At 44.4% G+C, this 17,410-nt stretch overlaps 2 protein-coding genes across 4 annotated transcripts in view; both read left to right on the top strand.

The window, feature by feature from the left end:
- LOC144736680 (uncharacterized) overlaps positions 1-17,410 on the top strand; it is an 828,508-nt gene that overhangs the window by 393,938 nt on the left and 417,160 nt on the right. The gene's annotated exons all lie outside the window — the stretch shown is intronic.
- On the top strand, positions 446-16,859 carry LOC144734287 (hatching enzyme 1.2-like). Its single transcript, XM_078616441.1, has 9 exons — positions 446-464; positions 953-1,108; positions 3,673-3,783; positions 5,369-5,485; positions 7,429-7,546; positions 10,236-10,411; positions 13,681-13,762; positions 14,925-15,048; positions 16,348-16,859. The coding sequence occupies exons 1-9, from the start codon at positions 446-448 to the stop codon at positions 16,468-16,470; spliced, it is 1,026 nt and encodes a 341-aa protein (XP_078472567.1). The 3' UTR covers positions 16,471-16,859.

Raw genomic sequence — 17,410 nt, 5'->3', positions numbered from 1 at the left:
CGTGCTCTGGGAGTGCTGTCTAGTTTAAGATTTCTTTAACATTGAATTACACTATTCCAGCCTGCCAGATAATTACCCCAGCCATCCACATCCAGTGATTCCCAGATTTCCAATTCAGCCTCATGGTGATGGTCACCGATTAGTCCACACAAGCAGTCCCTGGGATATTGCATATGGAAAGCCTGTATCTTATCTGAGTCAGCTTCTGCATAGTCCAATATAGTCCATAATATTGTCGAGAGTCAGCATAGTCGATATTGGTAACATTTGATCACCAATAGCTTTGCCAAATGCCCGAGAGCACCTAGTCACAATCCAGTGAATTCAGATGCAGAAGAGGGCCAAGGCAAGGATGTTGTCTTGGTGGATGCCCGGTGGTATTGTGAACGATCAAGATAAGTTCCTACCCATCCAGATGAGATGAACCAGGAACAGTGGAGTTCCCATGGATCTCAACGCCTTCCGTAATGGCTCTCTGTCCACACAGTCGAAGGCAGCCTTTACGTCAATGTATGCAATGGGTTAAACTCACTTTGGAGCTCAGAGAAGACGAGGGCCTAAAACTGCATCCATGGCCGATCACTCTGGTGTATGGATGAGACTCATCAATCTGGTAAACCGAGTCTTCGACATGTGTGGATAAATCAATTATTAAAGTTCATGGGTACAGTAACAATGGTGTGAGCGATAAGAGAGTGATAAGGAGGGGACCGACCACCAGAGAGCGAGGGGCTGGAGTGAATCAGTGAGGGCTAGACTATCTATCAACCTGGCTCAAGTACAGTGAACTCTAATCCAGATATGACAACAGTATTTCCAACTCTGGCTGAATTTGTGCTTTATAGTCGCAACAGATGGGGCTGTGTTACTCCTGAGTCATGCTCCGTGTTGTCTCAAATGTGATGGTTCCAAGGTGACTCACCTGGAGAGGCTGCTGGAGCTGTGAGATGAGGCTGTGTTACTTGTGGGTCACTCTCTGTGTTCTCTCACAGGTACGATGGCTCCACTGTGCCACGCCTGGAGAAGCTGCTGGATCTGCTGTCTTCTAAGTGCCCAGCGCAGGAGAAGGAGGCGCTCCACACAGCTTATAGAGACGAAGACGGCCCAAGTGAGAGCTCCACATGCACGCTCTCTCTACCGCTATTACTACTGCAGCTCCTGACTCTGTGCTCTCTCTACCACTATCACTACTGCAACTCCTGACTCTGTGCTATCTCTACCACTATTGCTACTGCAACTCCTGACTCTGTGCTATCTCTACCACTATTGCTACTGCAGCTCCTGACTCTGTGCTATCTCTACCGCTATTACTACTGCAGCTCCTGACTCTGTGCTATCTCTACCGCTATTACTACTGCAGCTCCTGACTCTGTGCTATCTCTACCACTATTACTACTGCAGCTCCTGACTCTGTGCTCTCTCTACCACTATCACTACTGCAACTCCTGACTCTGTGCTATCTCTACCACTATTGCTACTGCAGCTCCTGACTCTGTGCTATCTCTACCGCTATTACTACTGCAGCTCCTGACTCTGTGCTATCTCTACCGCTATTACTACTGCAGCTCCTGACTCTGTGCTATCTCTACCACTATTACTACTGCAGCTCCTGACTCTGTGCTATCTATACCACTATTACTACTGCAGCTCCTGACTCTGTGCTATCTCTACCACTATTACTACTGCAGCTCCTGACTCTGTGCTATCTCTACCACTATTACTACTGCAGCTCCTGACTCTGTGCTCTCTCTACCACTTACTACTGCAGCTCCTGACTCTGTGCTATCTCTACCGCTATTACTACTGCAGCTCCTGGCCCTGTGCTCTCTCTACCACTTACTACTGCAGCTCCTGACTCTGTGCTATCTCTACCGCTATTACTACTGCAGCTCCGGACCCTGTGCTATCTCTACCACTATTATTACTGCAGCTCCTAGCCTCATGCTATCTCTACCTGTATTACCGCTGCAGCTGCTGGCTGAGCACTATTTTCCTGTTCACACACAGGTTCCTGATTAATAATCAGAATCGGAATCTGTATTTATCCTGGAGAAATCCAGTGAGCTATGAGGCTCTTCTTCAGAGATGTCGAGACGTTTGGACATCATTATCCGTAGTCTCACCCAGGTTTCCGCTAAGTACTTTGTAGCCTTGTCCGTTCCCAATCAGTCTTTATTCCCAATCACACACTCCCTGCTCAACCGTTCACTCCCTCCTTATAGAGCCTCCAGGACCAAAATCCCTCCTGATCCACTCATTTGCAGATGCAATGGAAGTGGTGTCCGTGACTCTTGAGCCTCACATCCTCCCGATTGGTTCACCTAGGATCCTCCCCTCCCAATGACTTTTTTCTCCTGCACCCCTCTGATGGCTTCATCCAAATTAATGAGCATTCGGAGCCAAGCTGTTTAATAAGCACACTTGCTTCCCCGTTCTAACATAGAAAATAATATCCACGTGTACCCAATTAAAGCATTCCACCATGCTATCGGTTTTCGGATGATCCTGGAGGTTCAGATTTCCTTAATGCCCAGAATGTGATACATTTATCTCAGGAGTCTCAATGACAAATGTGCCCCACCCCCGCCCATGAGAAGTCTCTCTGGAGACACGTTTTCCGATAGATGCCCTTATCTTAGTTTATAATTATGTAAAGAAGCTCCTTCGCAGGTTCCATTTTCTAGATTTATTTTACATTAACGTATTTACAATGCGAGAGTGCGACTAACACGTTTACAAGGCTATGGCTATCTGCAGCCCCGGTGGTTTCTACTGGATTAATCTCGAACAGTCCTTTTTGATGATGTCCACCATGTCGATCTTGGGTAGTCTTTCTTGATAGTTTCCACCATGTAGATCTCGACCAGTTGCCCCGATGGTTTCCACGATGTATATCTCCAACAATAGGCCCCGATGTTGTCTGCCTGCAGTCGTACTTCAATCCCCCAGCCAGTACTCTGATTGTGGGCCTCCCCTTTTATACCTGCTCTGCCATGCCCTGGTAACTTCCAGCACTTCCCCACGGTAGATTCTTTCAGCAGACTCTACCGTTTTCTACTTCCCTTCTTGAACCTTCCCTCATACAGTACCCTGCACCTGAAGAATGTTGTGTTTGTTGTAAGGGAGTGAGATCGTGGGGATTTATAATCACTTCTACGATTGTCTCAGCCTTCTGGTTAGGCAAAGGCCATGAGGGACACAAGGAGAGAGCCACATCACCCACAATCTCATGATTTATCATTGTGCTCTCTGGGATCATGATCCACCGTATTGGTATATGCCATTGCAGTATCCACCAATACCACACAGTACTGGTATTGCCCATGTACTGCACATAGCATTATCATGTTAGTGCTGTATGTTATTACTGTCAGTGTAAGCACAGACAGAGCAGCACACGGGCCTTAACATGATCAGAATGAATTTCGATTTAAAGCTTTCGTGACTGCAGGGATTCATCTTCTTGGTTCTTTCGGTAAAGTCACGTAGAATGGAAACAATAAAATAAAAAAAATAAAACATAAAAAAAAGGATTTGTATTTATTTATTATTTTAATATTTCCATTCTACGTGACTTTACCGAAAGAACCAAGAAGATGATCAGAATGGCCAGTGGGCCTTTGCAGCTTAAATTGGTGTCATGTTTAATACCCTGTGTAACCTCTCCTCCAGAGGTTCTCAAGAGGATCTTGGAGTTCCCCAAGGCAGAGGCCGACAGAATTTCTCTGCTGCTCGTGCTCAACAAAATATTCAACGCTGTGGCCGTTCAGACAGCAGAGAAAGGTGAGTGATGTGTTCAACTCAACCAACCCAGCTATGGGTTGGATGAGTTAAAGTCTCGTGAAGTTCTATAACATCTAGTTGTACTTGTAGCAAATGCATTTTTGAGACAAGCTTGCACTTTATCCTATAAAGAGGATCTCATCAACTGGGTAAATGTGTATGCTCAGACAACAATTGCAATGTATACAGTGTCTAAATGCACTCACATCTCAAGATGCTTTAAGAAAACAAAGGTCATGATGGTATAGGTATCAGAGCAGGGAAACACTGGGACAGAGGAGAGAGAGCATCACCATGACAACGCCTGGGATCACGCAACCATGGGCCAAGCACCAACGACAGCAACGAGCCCCATGAACAGCCGGGTCATCTGGGGCAACATCAACGAGACCCAGGGCATCCTTGAGAAGTGTAGGCCCTAGAGCGAGTTCCAGGGTGTCCTTGGGGTGCCAGTGCTCATTCACCAGTGAGTCACAGGGCATCGACGAGGGGACAGGGCCTTTCACCAGAGAGTCGCAGGGGCAGCACCAACGAGCCAGAGGGCAGCTCCAGTGGAAGACGAGATTCTGGATAGAGACAGTCGGTGGTGGCGTTAAGGAGCGAGGAGGCCGGGGAGATGTTCAGAGAGAACGCTTGTGTTGGGCAGCAGCGACATCAGCACACACTGCAATGTAATTATTTTAGCTGCAGGCATTGTCACGGAACCCACCACACTGCTATGGGCTCTACTAAATATACATGGAGAGCCGTAAGCCAGTTTTACATTATAAGTGATCATCAGTCGTGTATTGTCCATTTACCAAACTACCACCAATCATCCATGGAATGTTTTAGATGCTTTAGCATTCCACTGTGAAAGATCGAGTCCAGCTTATGGTGATACGAAAGCAAAGTTAGTGATGATTCCCGAAAAGTAAGAAACCAGTGCATAATTGCTACATAGAGTAAAAGCCACACAGAGCACGCTTAAAAGTTGGCAGCCACGATACACTCGTTCCCCACCACCACCACAGGGCCTGGCTATGGCTGTCTCCCAACATTCCTCGTCGCCAAACTCAATTCACTAAATTTTCTATGCTGCCTCACATTGCAAAGTTGTGGGGATTGCCGTTAATAGCTCTGCTCGCCTTTATTTAGGATTGATGTTAGTCACTCTGCTGGTTTTTTTTAGGATTGCTTTTGTAAATAAGAAGCTTGAATTTGGCAGAACTGCCGCTGAGCCAGGTTGAAGTCATTTTGCGCCTTTGAGTTGCATTGCACAAAAGCTGGAGCTTGCGGGGGTGGCAGGGAGAGGGGTACTTACTGGGGGTGTTGGGGAGTCAGCGCCAGAGATTGGAGGGGTGGGGGACTGCATTGAATTATAATGAATTCATTTACTAGTTTCCCTGACAGTTATGAGTGTGAATAATTTATATCCAAATGCAGTGGATGCTCATGGTTCATAGATTATATAGAATGTGACTGCTGAAATGGGGTTTATTGGAATGTAAACTTGTGTGTTGAGATATTTCTTTGGAATGTGTAAATGAGTATATTCCCTTTCAATTAAGGTAATTGTGCATTCATGCTGTGTTTCATTTCCAAGTTTCCCAAGTCCCCAGGACTGGGGACATTGCAGGTGACCCGTTAGAGAAACCTAAGGAGTGGCCAAAACACCGGGATGGCAACGTGTACATCCCCTACAACATCTCCATCGCGTTCGGTGAGTGCAGCATATGGTAGACGACGTGGCTTGACTTGGACCTTCTAAGTCGAAGTTCTCATATGAAATGTAATTGTAATTGTTGGGATTATAATGCCACTCCTCTTATTTAAGTAGGATAATGAAGCTGATTTCAACATTTATCAAAGAAATTTGAGGTGACCGAGATTGAAAAGACATTTCTTTGGCAAGGAAGTGAGAATCTAAATTCGAAGAAGACCAGGACACCACGTGACTCAGCCAAGAGGGGAGAAGCCGTCTCTCTTTTTTTTGCGGAAAGGAGCGCTTGATGGATTTAAAACTACGTGGGAATTTCTGTGCAGTCAGTGCTGTTGGTGTCATTTGGATGCCAAATTGTATTGGTGACTCTCGCAAAGTGACAAGTTAAAAATAATATAGCACAATATTATCTTTATGTACAGCTAGACTAACTAAATTGCAAATGTAGAATCATATTTGAATATGCCAGCCTGCAATCGTGTTGCAAAATCATCAATGTTAAGGCCATTGAATTGGCGTGGCACCTGGGGCTCAGTGCCCTCCACTTCTAAATGTTCTGGAGGGATTTAGTTTTTGTTGCTTCAACCCCGGGGTCAGTTCTTTCTCAATGACTCCCAATTTACGATATTTCTGTAGATTCAGAATCATAATAAAAATATTTATTTATACTGGAGATTGTCTTTGTGAGTAGTCCCATGTTTGTCTATGGTAGAGCCTGTTTTTGATATTAAGAAATTTGTTCGTGAACAGAAACCAATTGGCATACACTGCAAATAAATAATAATTGTTTGTACAGCAAAACCTTGGATTGCGAGCATAATTCGTTCCGGAAACGTGTTTGTAATCCAAAGCACTCGTATATCAGTTGTGATCACATGGCGCTCGGCAGACAAAGCGTATACACGTACTACTCGTATTGAAAGACCTCGCTCGTTTGTAAAATTAATATTTATTTAAAAAAATTGCTCATCTTGCAAAACACTCGCAGACCAAGTTACTCGCAATCCAAGGTTTTGCTGTATATTAGCAACACTTTAGTACAACCGACAGAATAACTCTTTTTATTGACGAGGGCATTGGATATTGTAAAGGTCTTTAGTGGACAATGCATGCAATTAAGCAATGCTTTTCCAGAACACATACACATTTAATCGTTCGTAAAATGTTCATGAATATGGAACAAATAGAGAAAGTTTATCTGGGTTGTTTTAATTTCAATTTCTCGTTTTCCTTGTGGATTCATCCCTAGCACGACTCAACTTCAGAATTTCCAACCATCGTTAATTTCTCAAGTTTTTATTACCCTGCTCAATCCAATTAATGTATTAACGCGTGTCTGTTACAACTTCAGTCTTGCTGTTTACTGCTGGCCGCTTGGTGTTTTGGGCTTTTGGGCTTGTGCTCAGCTAACGTGATAAGTACGTATATGTTTGACCGGTAGCTCAGATAGCTATTACAGAGCTCATATACGTTTGCTCGTAATTAGGATTGGTAATATCTCTGCTGTTATAATGGGTAATGTGCCCCTGCAATAAAAATGTGATTCAGTGTAACTTACAAAGCCTCTCAGCTTGTCAGCCGATTAATACAGAATAAGTTGTAACAATATCCATCAGAGTCCGTGGCAGGATATGAATAGGAATCCTGCCCCAGAGTGGGAGCACTGCGCAGGCCGTGTGTGTTGGGTGACTTGTGTACGGGAGGCCCCACACGCCCCATGCGCGTTCCGCGTGCTCAGTACGGAGGAGACGCCATTCCGTATGCTCCTGCCACATTGTCTAGTTTAGTTGTTGCATCTTCAAATTTTGTGTTGTTTGATTGCCCTTCCCACTCCATTGAAATCATCAGTTTCATCTTTCTAACTATACAAACATTCATTACCTTGTCAAATGAGCATTATGTGTAATGGCTTCGACCATACGTGTCACTGTTTTTTTTATCAGGCTTCAGTGACAAGAGGGCAATTGAGCAAGCCTTCCAGGAATTCCGCAACAAAACGTGCATCAGGTTCACTCCTAGAACACAGGAGAATAATTACATCAACTTCCAGGCACTGGACGGGTGAGTGGGTGCTCTTATCTGTGTGTGTTTGCTGTAGGTGTGAGTGTAGGTGTACCTGTGTGTATGTGCTGTAGGCAGGAGGGGTAGTGTGGCGGTTAGTGCGCTGCGCTACGAACCCGGCCACCCGGGTTCGATTCCCGCTCACGGTCAACACCAGTACGATTATTTGAACTGGTCTTGGGCTTCCTCTCGGTCGACTCAGTCTCAAATGAGTACCTGGTGTGGTGTGGCCACCCACTGCCTCGTGTGCTGTGCCGACCATCATAGGTGGTCGCTAACAGCACTTGCCCTAACAGTCTGTTACAGGCTATACAGGGGATCTTTGTCTTTGTGCTTTAGGCATTCGTGTCGGTGTACCTGTGTGTGTATGCTGCCTGTATGTCAGTCGGTGTGTGTAGTTGTGCATGGTGTAGGTGTGTTTGTGGTGTTTGTAGTCTCGCATTAGTATTCGTCTACATTTACCAAAATGAATTAATAATTGTCTGCCCGCTTTATGCAGCCTTTGATGTTTATGTTCCTAGGGCGAGGACTGAGGTGAGGCCTGGCTGTCAGCCCTAGCATAGACCTAGGCCTCAGGATTTATATAAGTTAAAGTTGTATTAGAATCGCAATTATTATTTACGATGATATTTTATTTAATACATTTTAAGCAAATAAAAATGTCTTGTTCTTTTATTTACTTTTAAATTAAACGTTTTATTCTTAACTTGTGTAGCTATGTTTTAAGTGGATGAGGTGATGGTCATGCTTAGGTGTTAGTTAAAGTAAGTTGTAATATGTAAGTTGGTGTGTAATATTTATATGTGTAGAAGTTTGTGTACACCTAGCTTGGCATAGGTGATGTGGTTTTTCTTTTATATCTGGTGTTAAATGTTTAAAAGAGATTGTATGTGTATATTTGTATCCGTCTGTTTTGTGCATGGCAGTGTGTTTATGTATATGTGTGCGTAGTTGTATGTGTGTGTCTGTGTGGCCTTAAAGTACACATAGCCTGGCACAAGCACCGAGGTGACATCACTGCCACTTCGTGGCAAATGGCGGTTGTGTATGGGGAGCAGCAGCGTAGTGATTAGCGCGCTGCGCTAAGAACCTGGCGACTCGGGTTCGATTCCCACTAATGGCCAACACCAGTGACGATTATCTGAACCGGTTCTGGGACTCTGCTAGGTCGACTCGGCCTCAAATGAGTACCTGGTGGGGTGTGTAAACATTGCCACTAGTGAGCCAAAGGCGGCCAGATGTGGTGCATGGCCACCCACCCCCTCTGCCGTGCCGGCCTTCATAGGTGCTCACGAACAGCACTTGCCCAAAGAGTATGTCCAGGCTATACGGGCATCTTTGTCTTTGTTTCTACAAGGTCGGTGAGTCAGATGTCTTCTATAACCTCCTGTCAGATGTATGATTTTATTTTTCCCCTCGAGATAAAGTTATACTATTGGGTGACTTTCATGCCTGAGTGGGTCATGATGTGCTGGAGTGATTGGAAGGTATGGGCCAGATCAGCTTAATAATATTGGCATATAAACACAACATCATGACGAAACAGCGGATGCGGGCCCATGTTCTTGACATCAGGTCCTACTGTGGAGCTGATCTGTACACTGACCATTGGCTTGTCGTCTGTAAAATGTGCCTACGATTCTTCCACTGCGATGGTGGGTTTCCACCTTGGACCCCATTTAAACCCACAGTGGCCTGGTCTTGTCTAGCTGATGAAAGGTACAAGCGAGAATTTCATCATCGCTTTCAGCTGGGTTTACCATCGTCCCTCCTACTCCTGATTCTGAGAGGAAATGGGTGAGGTTGAGGATTGTGGCCCATGCAGCTGCAATGGCTACATTGGGTACACAGTCCAATCCTCCCAGGGGACCCTGACTGACAGAGGGACAGAGGAGGTCTTCCAGCTATCTGAGAGAAAGCGACAGGCCCACTCCCACTGTCTATAACATCCCACCTGGGAGAATGAGGAGGCTTACCACAGCCTTCGTCAAAGGTTCACAGAACTGTGCAGCGCTGCAATGGATAGTGGTGGTTGTGGATTGCTGAGGAGATGGAATCTGCCTCAATTGCATGTGATCATAAATCAAAAAATGTACTTGCACCACCACTCCAATCACCATCTTTAACAGGTTTTCAGTTTTGCTGAGCGTTTCTGTGAAGTCTTAGGGAAGGGAAAACCCCTCGGCCCAGATAACATCATGGGGCAGAGTGTGCTTCACCCTGTTGGGGCTGTCATGCCTCAAATATTTGAGGAAGCAGGCACCCCTTGTGATTGGCTGGCTAATATGCTGGCTAATGTGTTGAGGAAATGTGAAAGGCGATCCAGAGCCTGAGACCAGGAAAAATGCCGAGCAGAGATGATCTCCAAACGAACTGCTGAGGGAGGTTGATGCTGGTCTGCAAACTACCCTATATAATTGATATAATCATATGATCACAACTTTCTAGACGACAGGACAGGTGCCACAGGATTGGAAGGATGCACTAGTGGTGTCGGGAAATATCCCTCCTCAGTGTGCTAGGGAAAGGTCCTGGCAAGGATTATTCAACATTGCCTTGCCAGGCACACCGAGACGATGGTGCCGAGTGAGGATCACCTGCTTGTTTGCGGTGACCCCGTGTGCATTGTTTATTCTGCTGTCACCACGTGTGCATTGCTCACAATAAACCCCGGGTACTGTGTGAGCAGGAACTGGTCGTTCCTGGGCAAGAAGGAAGGGGCTCAGTCCTTGTCCCTGGAGCCCGGGAAGGTGGACAGGGGCACGGTTCTGCACGAGCTCATGCACGCGCTCGGCTTCCAGCACGAGCACTGCCGCAGCGACCGCGATAAGTACATCAAGATTAACGAGGACAACGTCGAGGAAGGTGGGGCACTGCAAGAGAGACACGCTCGGCTTAGTACCCTCGTGGGTGGCACACTTAACACACATGCAGGCATTGTCAGGGCAGCGCATGAGCAAGTATTTGGGATCCCCCTCTACCCCACGGCAGGGCCTGCGAGCCGTGAACTTAAGCTGTGACTTCTGTGACGTGAGAGCCTTCACTGCTCACTCACCTCTAATTGTGTACGAGTGAGTCGCGGCTGTTTCGTACAATTTAACTGAGGTCTCCTGAACGGCTATGATTAGCTTGTTTCATGACAGAAGTGTATTCTCTGCAAACCAACACCTTGCTGCTCAAGCGTTGTATGTGTAAGAGAGACTAGAATGCCATTGTCAATATGAAGATGAGATAGACAGTTGTTCAAAGACAGTTGCGACGATTTCAAGAATTACAAAATTGAACAATTAAGTTGCTTTTTTTTACAAATCACATGTTTACTAGACAGTACATCTTCTGCGGCTTAAAGTCATCCAATGCCCAGACGAAGACAACACAACAACACAATAGCTGTTCACATTTCACGACAAGGTTTAAACTCCTGTTATTAGTCCTCAAAGCAAACTTGTGTTTTACTTAAAGGAAGTAGCAATCCATAAACAGTTGGGAGCTATGGTGTCACAGTACAAGAAATATCATCCCTGCTATTGTGTCATCTACAATGAGCTGTCAAGATGCTGTCGATTTACTTTTCAAATCCCAGCTCCCAGCTGTGTCATGAGCCATCACAGTTTTCACATTGCCCTTTGTCGACTGTGTCATCATTTATAATTATAAATGCTCATTTAATGTTTTAAATATTTTATTTCCTGAAAACTTATTAAATACAAGTAGACCTTGCTTAACGCTCAAAATGCGTTCCTGGAGAAGTGAGCGCAAATCGAATCGGTGCTAAAAGGGGTCATTATACAATTGTATATATGGGGATGTGTTCCCAACAGCGTTATTTATTTCCTATGAGCAATATATGAGGCTTCATTGGAGTATCAGTAATAGCACAAATAATAATACAGATGGTAAATATTTAATAAATAAAGTTATTATTTATTATAATAACAGTATTATGCACTGTACTCGTACTGTACATGCCGGTGGTGGGAGACGAGGTTGCAGGAGCTGCTGCGCTCCCAGTCCGGAGTCATTCTCAGAGAAGAGCTCCAGGACCTCCATGATCTTAGTGGTGCCCTCAGTCTAAATCTGTGGTGAGGTTTCTTTTAGGTGGAGCCTGAGACTCTTTCCTGGTCTTGTGAGTTCTCACGTGGCTAAACAAATATTTAGCTTTAAGTGTAATTGTGATCATGAATCGTGATAATTCAATCGCAGGGGGTGGGATCTGGTTGGCTCAGCGTACATCACTCTCATTGGCTGAGCTTAAGCACTATTTAGACTTCTTAATTTTTTTTGTCAAAATGTTCTCCAGGACTAAAAGCGATGACGAAGCAGCATTCTACGGGGTCGGGCTGAGCGAGATCTGCCTGTATTATTAATTAAAGTTCACAAAAAAAATGTTCTAAAACTATCAGTAGTAAATTAAATAAGTGCTTTTGCATAACGTTTTCAAAACAATGACATTTTCTGACAGGATGAGCATTGAAGATATTATAGGTTGCAAAGTTTCTGTTATTAGAACACTTATGTGAGACAATTAGAGACAACTAACTTTTGTTTGTATTTGAAGTCCATCAAAGCACAAATGTACAGTTAAATTTTTTATGAATATCACAATAATCGTGCTATGACATTTATTGTGTAATTTAAAATATCAGGGCAGCTCTAGTGGCAAGAATAAACATGATTTCTTAATTTTCAGGAAACCCAATATAATTATTACTTTTTGAGATTATATCTGCAGTAGTCGTGTTAATCTGTACAAATGCCAAGATACAGTCACTCGTCGCTTAATGTCGGGGTTGCGTTCGTGAAACATGCGACTTTAAATTAAGCAACGTTAAGCAAAACCTATTTTCCCATAAGAAACAATGTAAATACTTAACATAATACACTTTGTTAACCTACATATTTAATAGAAAAACACTGGTGATTAACTGTAGCTATAAGTAGAGAAACGGTTAGGTTCAGTTAACACTCAACCAGTGATGGTTGGTGAGCTTCCTAGGGGTGGAGTGAGGTGCTGGCCATGCTTTGTTTAAGATGCAACAGCTTAGAAAGCTGAAATGACATCCTGATTCATCACCCTGACCTTTAAATCCTGAAACAAACTTCGTACCCTTTACCTGGATCACCACTAAACTGAGAGGAATGTGGCACTCATATTGATCTTCAATCCACAGTGATAACAGGCGCTCCATATCACCTGCTGCAAAGCGGCATAACAATTCTAATTTCGTTGTCAATGTCATCACCTTCCCACACATTGTGGCACTTGAAGCAGTATTTTCACTTCTTGGTCTTGTAGCACTTATGTTGAAAACAGGATTGGTGAGCAGGTGGCCAGGACCAAAGACAAATATCTAGGGGCAAGTTCTGTTAGTTGCACCTGTGAAAGCCGACACGGCACACACATGTAAAAATAAGTAATTAACAGCTGCATTATGTGGGCCCATCTTGAACCCAACAGGTAATGGCGTCTGTGCTTACTGATGCAAATCGTGTTGTATAATGGGCGCCGCGATGGCGATATGTTATCTATAGCCTGGTACGCAGGAGGTCGTGATTTCGATCCTGACCCTGCTGATGCCGGCTCTATATTTGGAATTTGTGAGTTCACTCTTCCCGTGGTGGCCACTTGGAAGTTCTGATCCATTCGGTGTTGCCCTCAACATTTAGAAACATTAGTTTGGATCATTTGGCTCTGACTATAAATTCCCACGTGTGGGGATACAAACCACTTTGATGAGCTATCGTGAGTGGTCAGGTCACCTCTAAAAAATATCTCATAGCTCGGCGGGCTTTACCTGGTAAACAAAATAGTTTTGTTTCGTTTTATAAGACCATGGGTCTGGTTTCACGTATTGGCAGGATGGCTAAGGTTTTTTATATTTAGTGGAAACATTCTAAAGATTAAGTTTTAAAATGTTTTGTCCACATTACCATTGATGCTGCAACATCAATTAGGCCCAATGTCTTCAATGTGTACTGTATATTAATATTGTGTTGATGCAAATTATAAGCAATGTTTTGGTATCGAGAGATTTCGAAACCACTGAGATCACAGCCTCCGCGATGCTGAGTGTGACTCCATCACACCCCGTAAATCAAATAAGAGTCTGACTGACAAGTGGTTTCTGCTCCAGGTGAACAACGCCAGTTTCAACTGCTGGATACTGCCGACTGTGAACTTCCCTACGACTACATCAGCATCACCCACTACGGCAGGTAGGCTCTCGCGATCTCACCAGGTTGTGGCTTGACAGTCTGAGCCAGTGTCATTGCTCACAGCTCTCTGAGCAGCCTCATTCGTAATTAATCATATTGGGCATGCATTCTCTTATTCAGCTCTGTGCCACGCTGCATCATGAGTCGCTCATAGTGGTGCTCTTGCATTGGACGTGAATTCATAGCTCTGCGTGTAACAGTAGTTTATAGTCACGGCATTCTTGTCCTGGGGTTCACTGTTACTTCTCTGGTAGAGTAAGCTTGTGTCAAGCTGAGCTGTTTATGTCTCTGGGTGCTTTTCACAGCGGTTTAATGCCACACAGGTCCATCTTCTCAATTTGCATGACCCAGAGCTCGGTGTTATAACGTCATCATTATCTCTAGGGACCTTTGTTGGTGATGCCGTCAGCAAAGGGCAGGGTAGTTGCATGCAGTGTAACGATAGCTGTCCACTGCCTACTCTCAGGGTTGTTCTGTGAGACAGTGGAGTGTAGGAGCAGGGAGACGGGCGTGTAGTGCGCTGGGAATGGTTTCCATGACTTGAAGCATCGTGGCACACTCCCTTGTTGGATAATTACTGATTAATAACGCTTAGTTCAGCCTCGCCCAGCTCCTAGATCCTTTTTAGAAAACAGGTACAGAGCAAACTGATTACATATTCGGCATAATAATTAATAACGATTATTAATTTTACAAACAATAATTAATTCAATTTGATATTTAAAATGCTGTAGAATGTGTAATGTGCACAGTTTTCGCGGACGTGCAGGAAGCCACAGACAAGTGGGAAGGCAGCCAGGAACAGCGTGAACAATTGCCCATGGTCTGTGGCCCTATATTGGGATATTTAGCCAACTCCATTAATGGGTCTTTATACATACCCACAAAGCATAACTAAGAGGTTGTGCTAAGATAAACCCTTGAGGGATATTGATAATAAACACTTCAGTTAAAGTGTGTAACTGTTATGATCATGGTTAAAAGCATTGCATTATTTTGCACTGGAAATCATAGATTAATGTTTAGAGTTATTTGTGATGCTTTTTGAAATGGTCATCAAAAAACCTTTTTAGCTGAATGCCATTAATTGTGTAATTTAAATAGTGTACAGATTGAGTACATCAGCTCATTTCACCCAATGAGTTGTGTGTTTATGTTGAAGGGACGCCTTCTCCGGTGATGGGATAAGCCCTACGATCATCCCTATACCAGAGACAACCACTGTCGGCCAGCGGGAATGCCTCAGTCCACTGGACGTCGTTAAAATCCGCAAGATGTACAAAACCGTAAGTATCGGGACAATGAGGCATAGTCTACAGCAACGTACGTCGAGCACTGAGTGTGGACGGCATTGTTAGTGCAGTACTGGGGCAAGCACTGGGTGTACAATAGAACCGTGCGGCAAAGCGAAATGAATCGTAGGCAACTCATGCAGCGCTCATCTAGGGTGCACCCGGCAGTGGCAGAGCATGAACTGTGGGGTGCCTCACTCGGCCTGCTCTGCGCGAGTCATTTGCTGCTCTGCAGGGACCAGGAATCCACTACGGAGCGAAAACGATCCCACCGCTCGAGCACCGCATCGCAAACACGCACCGCGTTCATCATGAGTACTGCCTTGGCACACTGCATAGTAGGCTGACATGGAGACGATGGTGCTTCTTCATCGCGGAGAGAAGGCTGCACATGTACGGACCCAAGCGTATGGACCCACAATAAGGGGTCACACGTATACGGACCCACGCATGCGTGGGGGTCGCACATTATGCGGTGTGGCCCTGAGAACACCATGGCCGTTGCAGCCCTTTAGTTTTGTTTGTCCAACTTCTTGCTAACCCAGCTGTCTGCAACCATCGTTTTGGGCCGGACCCAGCTCCCCATACCCCTTCCTCCAGCCCGCCATGTGCTTTAATTTTTACGATTTATATTTTTTAAAACTTCTACCTAAATTCAACCTGAATTTAAATCAAACATTGAAACGGGGGATTTGGCACACCCTGTTGCAAAAAATCAATCAACTTTCTTTTCCCGCACTTTCGGATTTTGAATCGGTAAATTAATACCGTGTTATTATGCTTTTCATTTTCATAGGCTCAGTTGTGTGGCCCACAGGAGTTGCATTTGAATCCAAACTGGCCTGCTCTCTGATTGAGGTTGACACCCCTGATCTAGAGAATCAGCAGTGGTGTGACTCCATAGATTAACCTGCACACGCACAAACACTGACATGCACACACATTAATAATCACAAATACTGGCATGCACACTTACAAATATTGACATGCACACACATGCACACAAATACTAGCATTCTCACAAACACATGCACACACACACAAATACTGACATGCATACACATGTGTTTGCCTACTGGCATGCACATATATACACACACACAAATACTGGCATGCGCAGACATGAATACCAGCATGCATACAACTGGCTAAATTTTGTTCCCAGGTTGCTATCGATTCATGCGCTGCATTTTAACCAAATCTCAGGCACATGAACAAGGAGAGCCAATCTAACTGTGTGAATCAGAATTTCACAAAACGCTGAATGACCTGGGTGTGTTCACCTTTACTCAGATGGCGGAAGGAGACATTTCTAAAGCTGTTGCTGAGGTAAGAACATCACTGTTCCTTGTGTTTTCAGGCCGAATTAACAAAGGTGTGCATGATTACATGTGTAGTGAAACACAATCCTTATGAAAGTATTGCCTCATTATAAAGGAATTGAGAAGTTATACGATAAAGGGATGTGTCACCACAACGGGGAACTGCAGGGATGAGACTCCTGACTCATGGTGCTGAATGTGAATGTTAACAGCACCACTGAGTGGACAGAGCCCCACTCCTACAGCTCGTGGGCGTGACGTGGGGTGTGATCAGGAGACAGCCGCGAGGATGTCAGGGCAGTTGACAGACAGCCATTAGGCTGTCACTCGAGCAGTTAATGGACAGCCACGAGGTTGTTAGTTAAGGCAATTTCGAGAGTTGAAGAGTAGATAAAAATGGGTGAAATGGAAATTTTAGTTGAGTTAAGCCTGGAGAAGAGATGAAGTGGCTGGGTTATGAGAGCTCAATACGAAGCTATAGAATAATAGCATATGAGTGAAGGTAAACAGGTTACCAATTGTTCCAATTGTGGAGCAGTTTCTTTTTATAAAACTGTATTACCCATTTGGGTTCAAACACACACGATTGTCAGAGTATTCTCTGACTGTTTACATAGTCAAATTTAGGCGACGTTACACATGAACAACAGCTTTGTCCAGGCCAACACCACAAACTGACTGAATATGTGGCCATTTTGTCACCAAGGTGATGATGAAATTTATAACACCTTGTATGAAGAAGTAGAAAAGGCAATAAAACATCTGAAGAAAAACAAAAGTCCAGAAGTGGATGGAATCAGCAGAGAAATTATTAAAGCTGGAGGGAAGGAACTTATAAGGAAATCCATGGGTTATGCAAGCAAGTATGGAGAGAAGGGAAAAAACTGGAGGAGTGGACAAATCTATACTTGTCATCATACCGAATAAAGGAGATCTCACTGATTGTAAAATTTACAGAACTATCGCACTAATGATCCACATGGGGAAGGTACTAATGAACGTATTATAAAATTGTATTAAAGCACAAACTGATA

This window comes from Lampetra planeri, chromosome 3 (genome assembly GCF_965212315.1).
Source record: "Lampetra planeri chromosome 3, kcLamPlan1.2.h2, whole genome shotgun sequence".
Lineage (NCBI taxonomy): Eukaryota > Metazoa > Chordata > Hyperoartia > Petromyzontiformes > Petromyzontidae > Lampetra > Lampetra planeri.
This window is presented reverse-complemented; position numbering and strand designations above follow the sequence as displayed.

Excerpts from the sequence above, each read along its gene's own strand:
- LOC144734287 (XM_078616441.1), top strand. Across the intron at positions 1,109-3,672 it reads TAGAGACGAAGACGGCCCAA|AGGTTCTCAAGAGGATCTTG; the intron begins GTGAGAGCTCCA and ends CCTCTCCTCCAG. Across the intron at positions 7,547-10,235 it reads AACTTCCAGGCACTGGACGG|GAACTGGTCGTTCCTGGGCA; the intron begins GTGAGTGGGTGC and ends CTGTGTGAGCAG.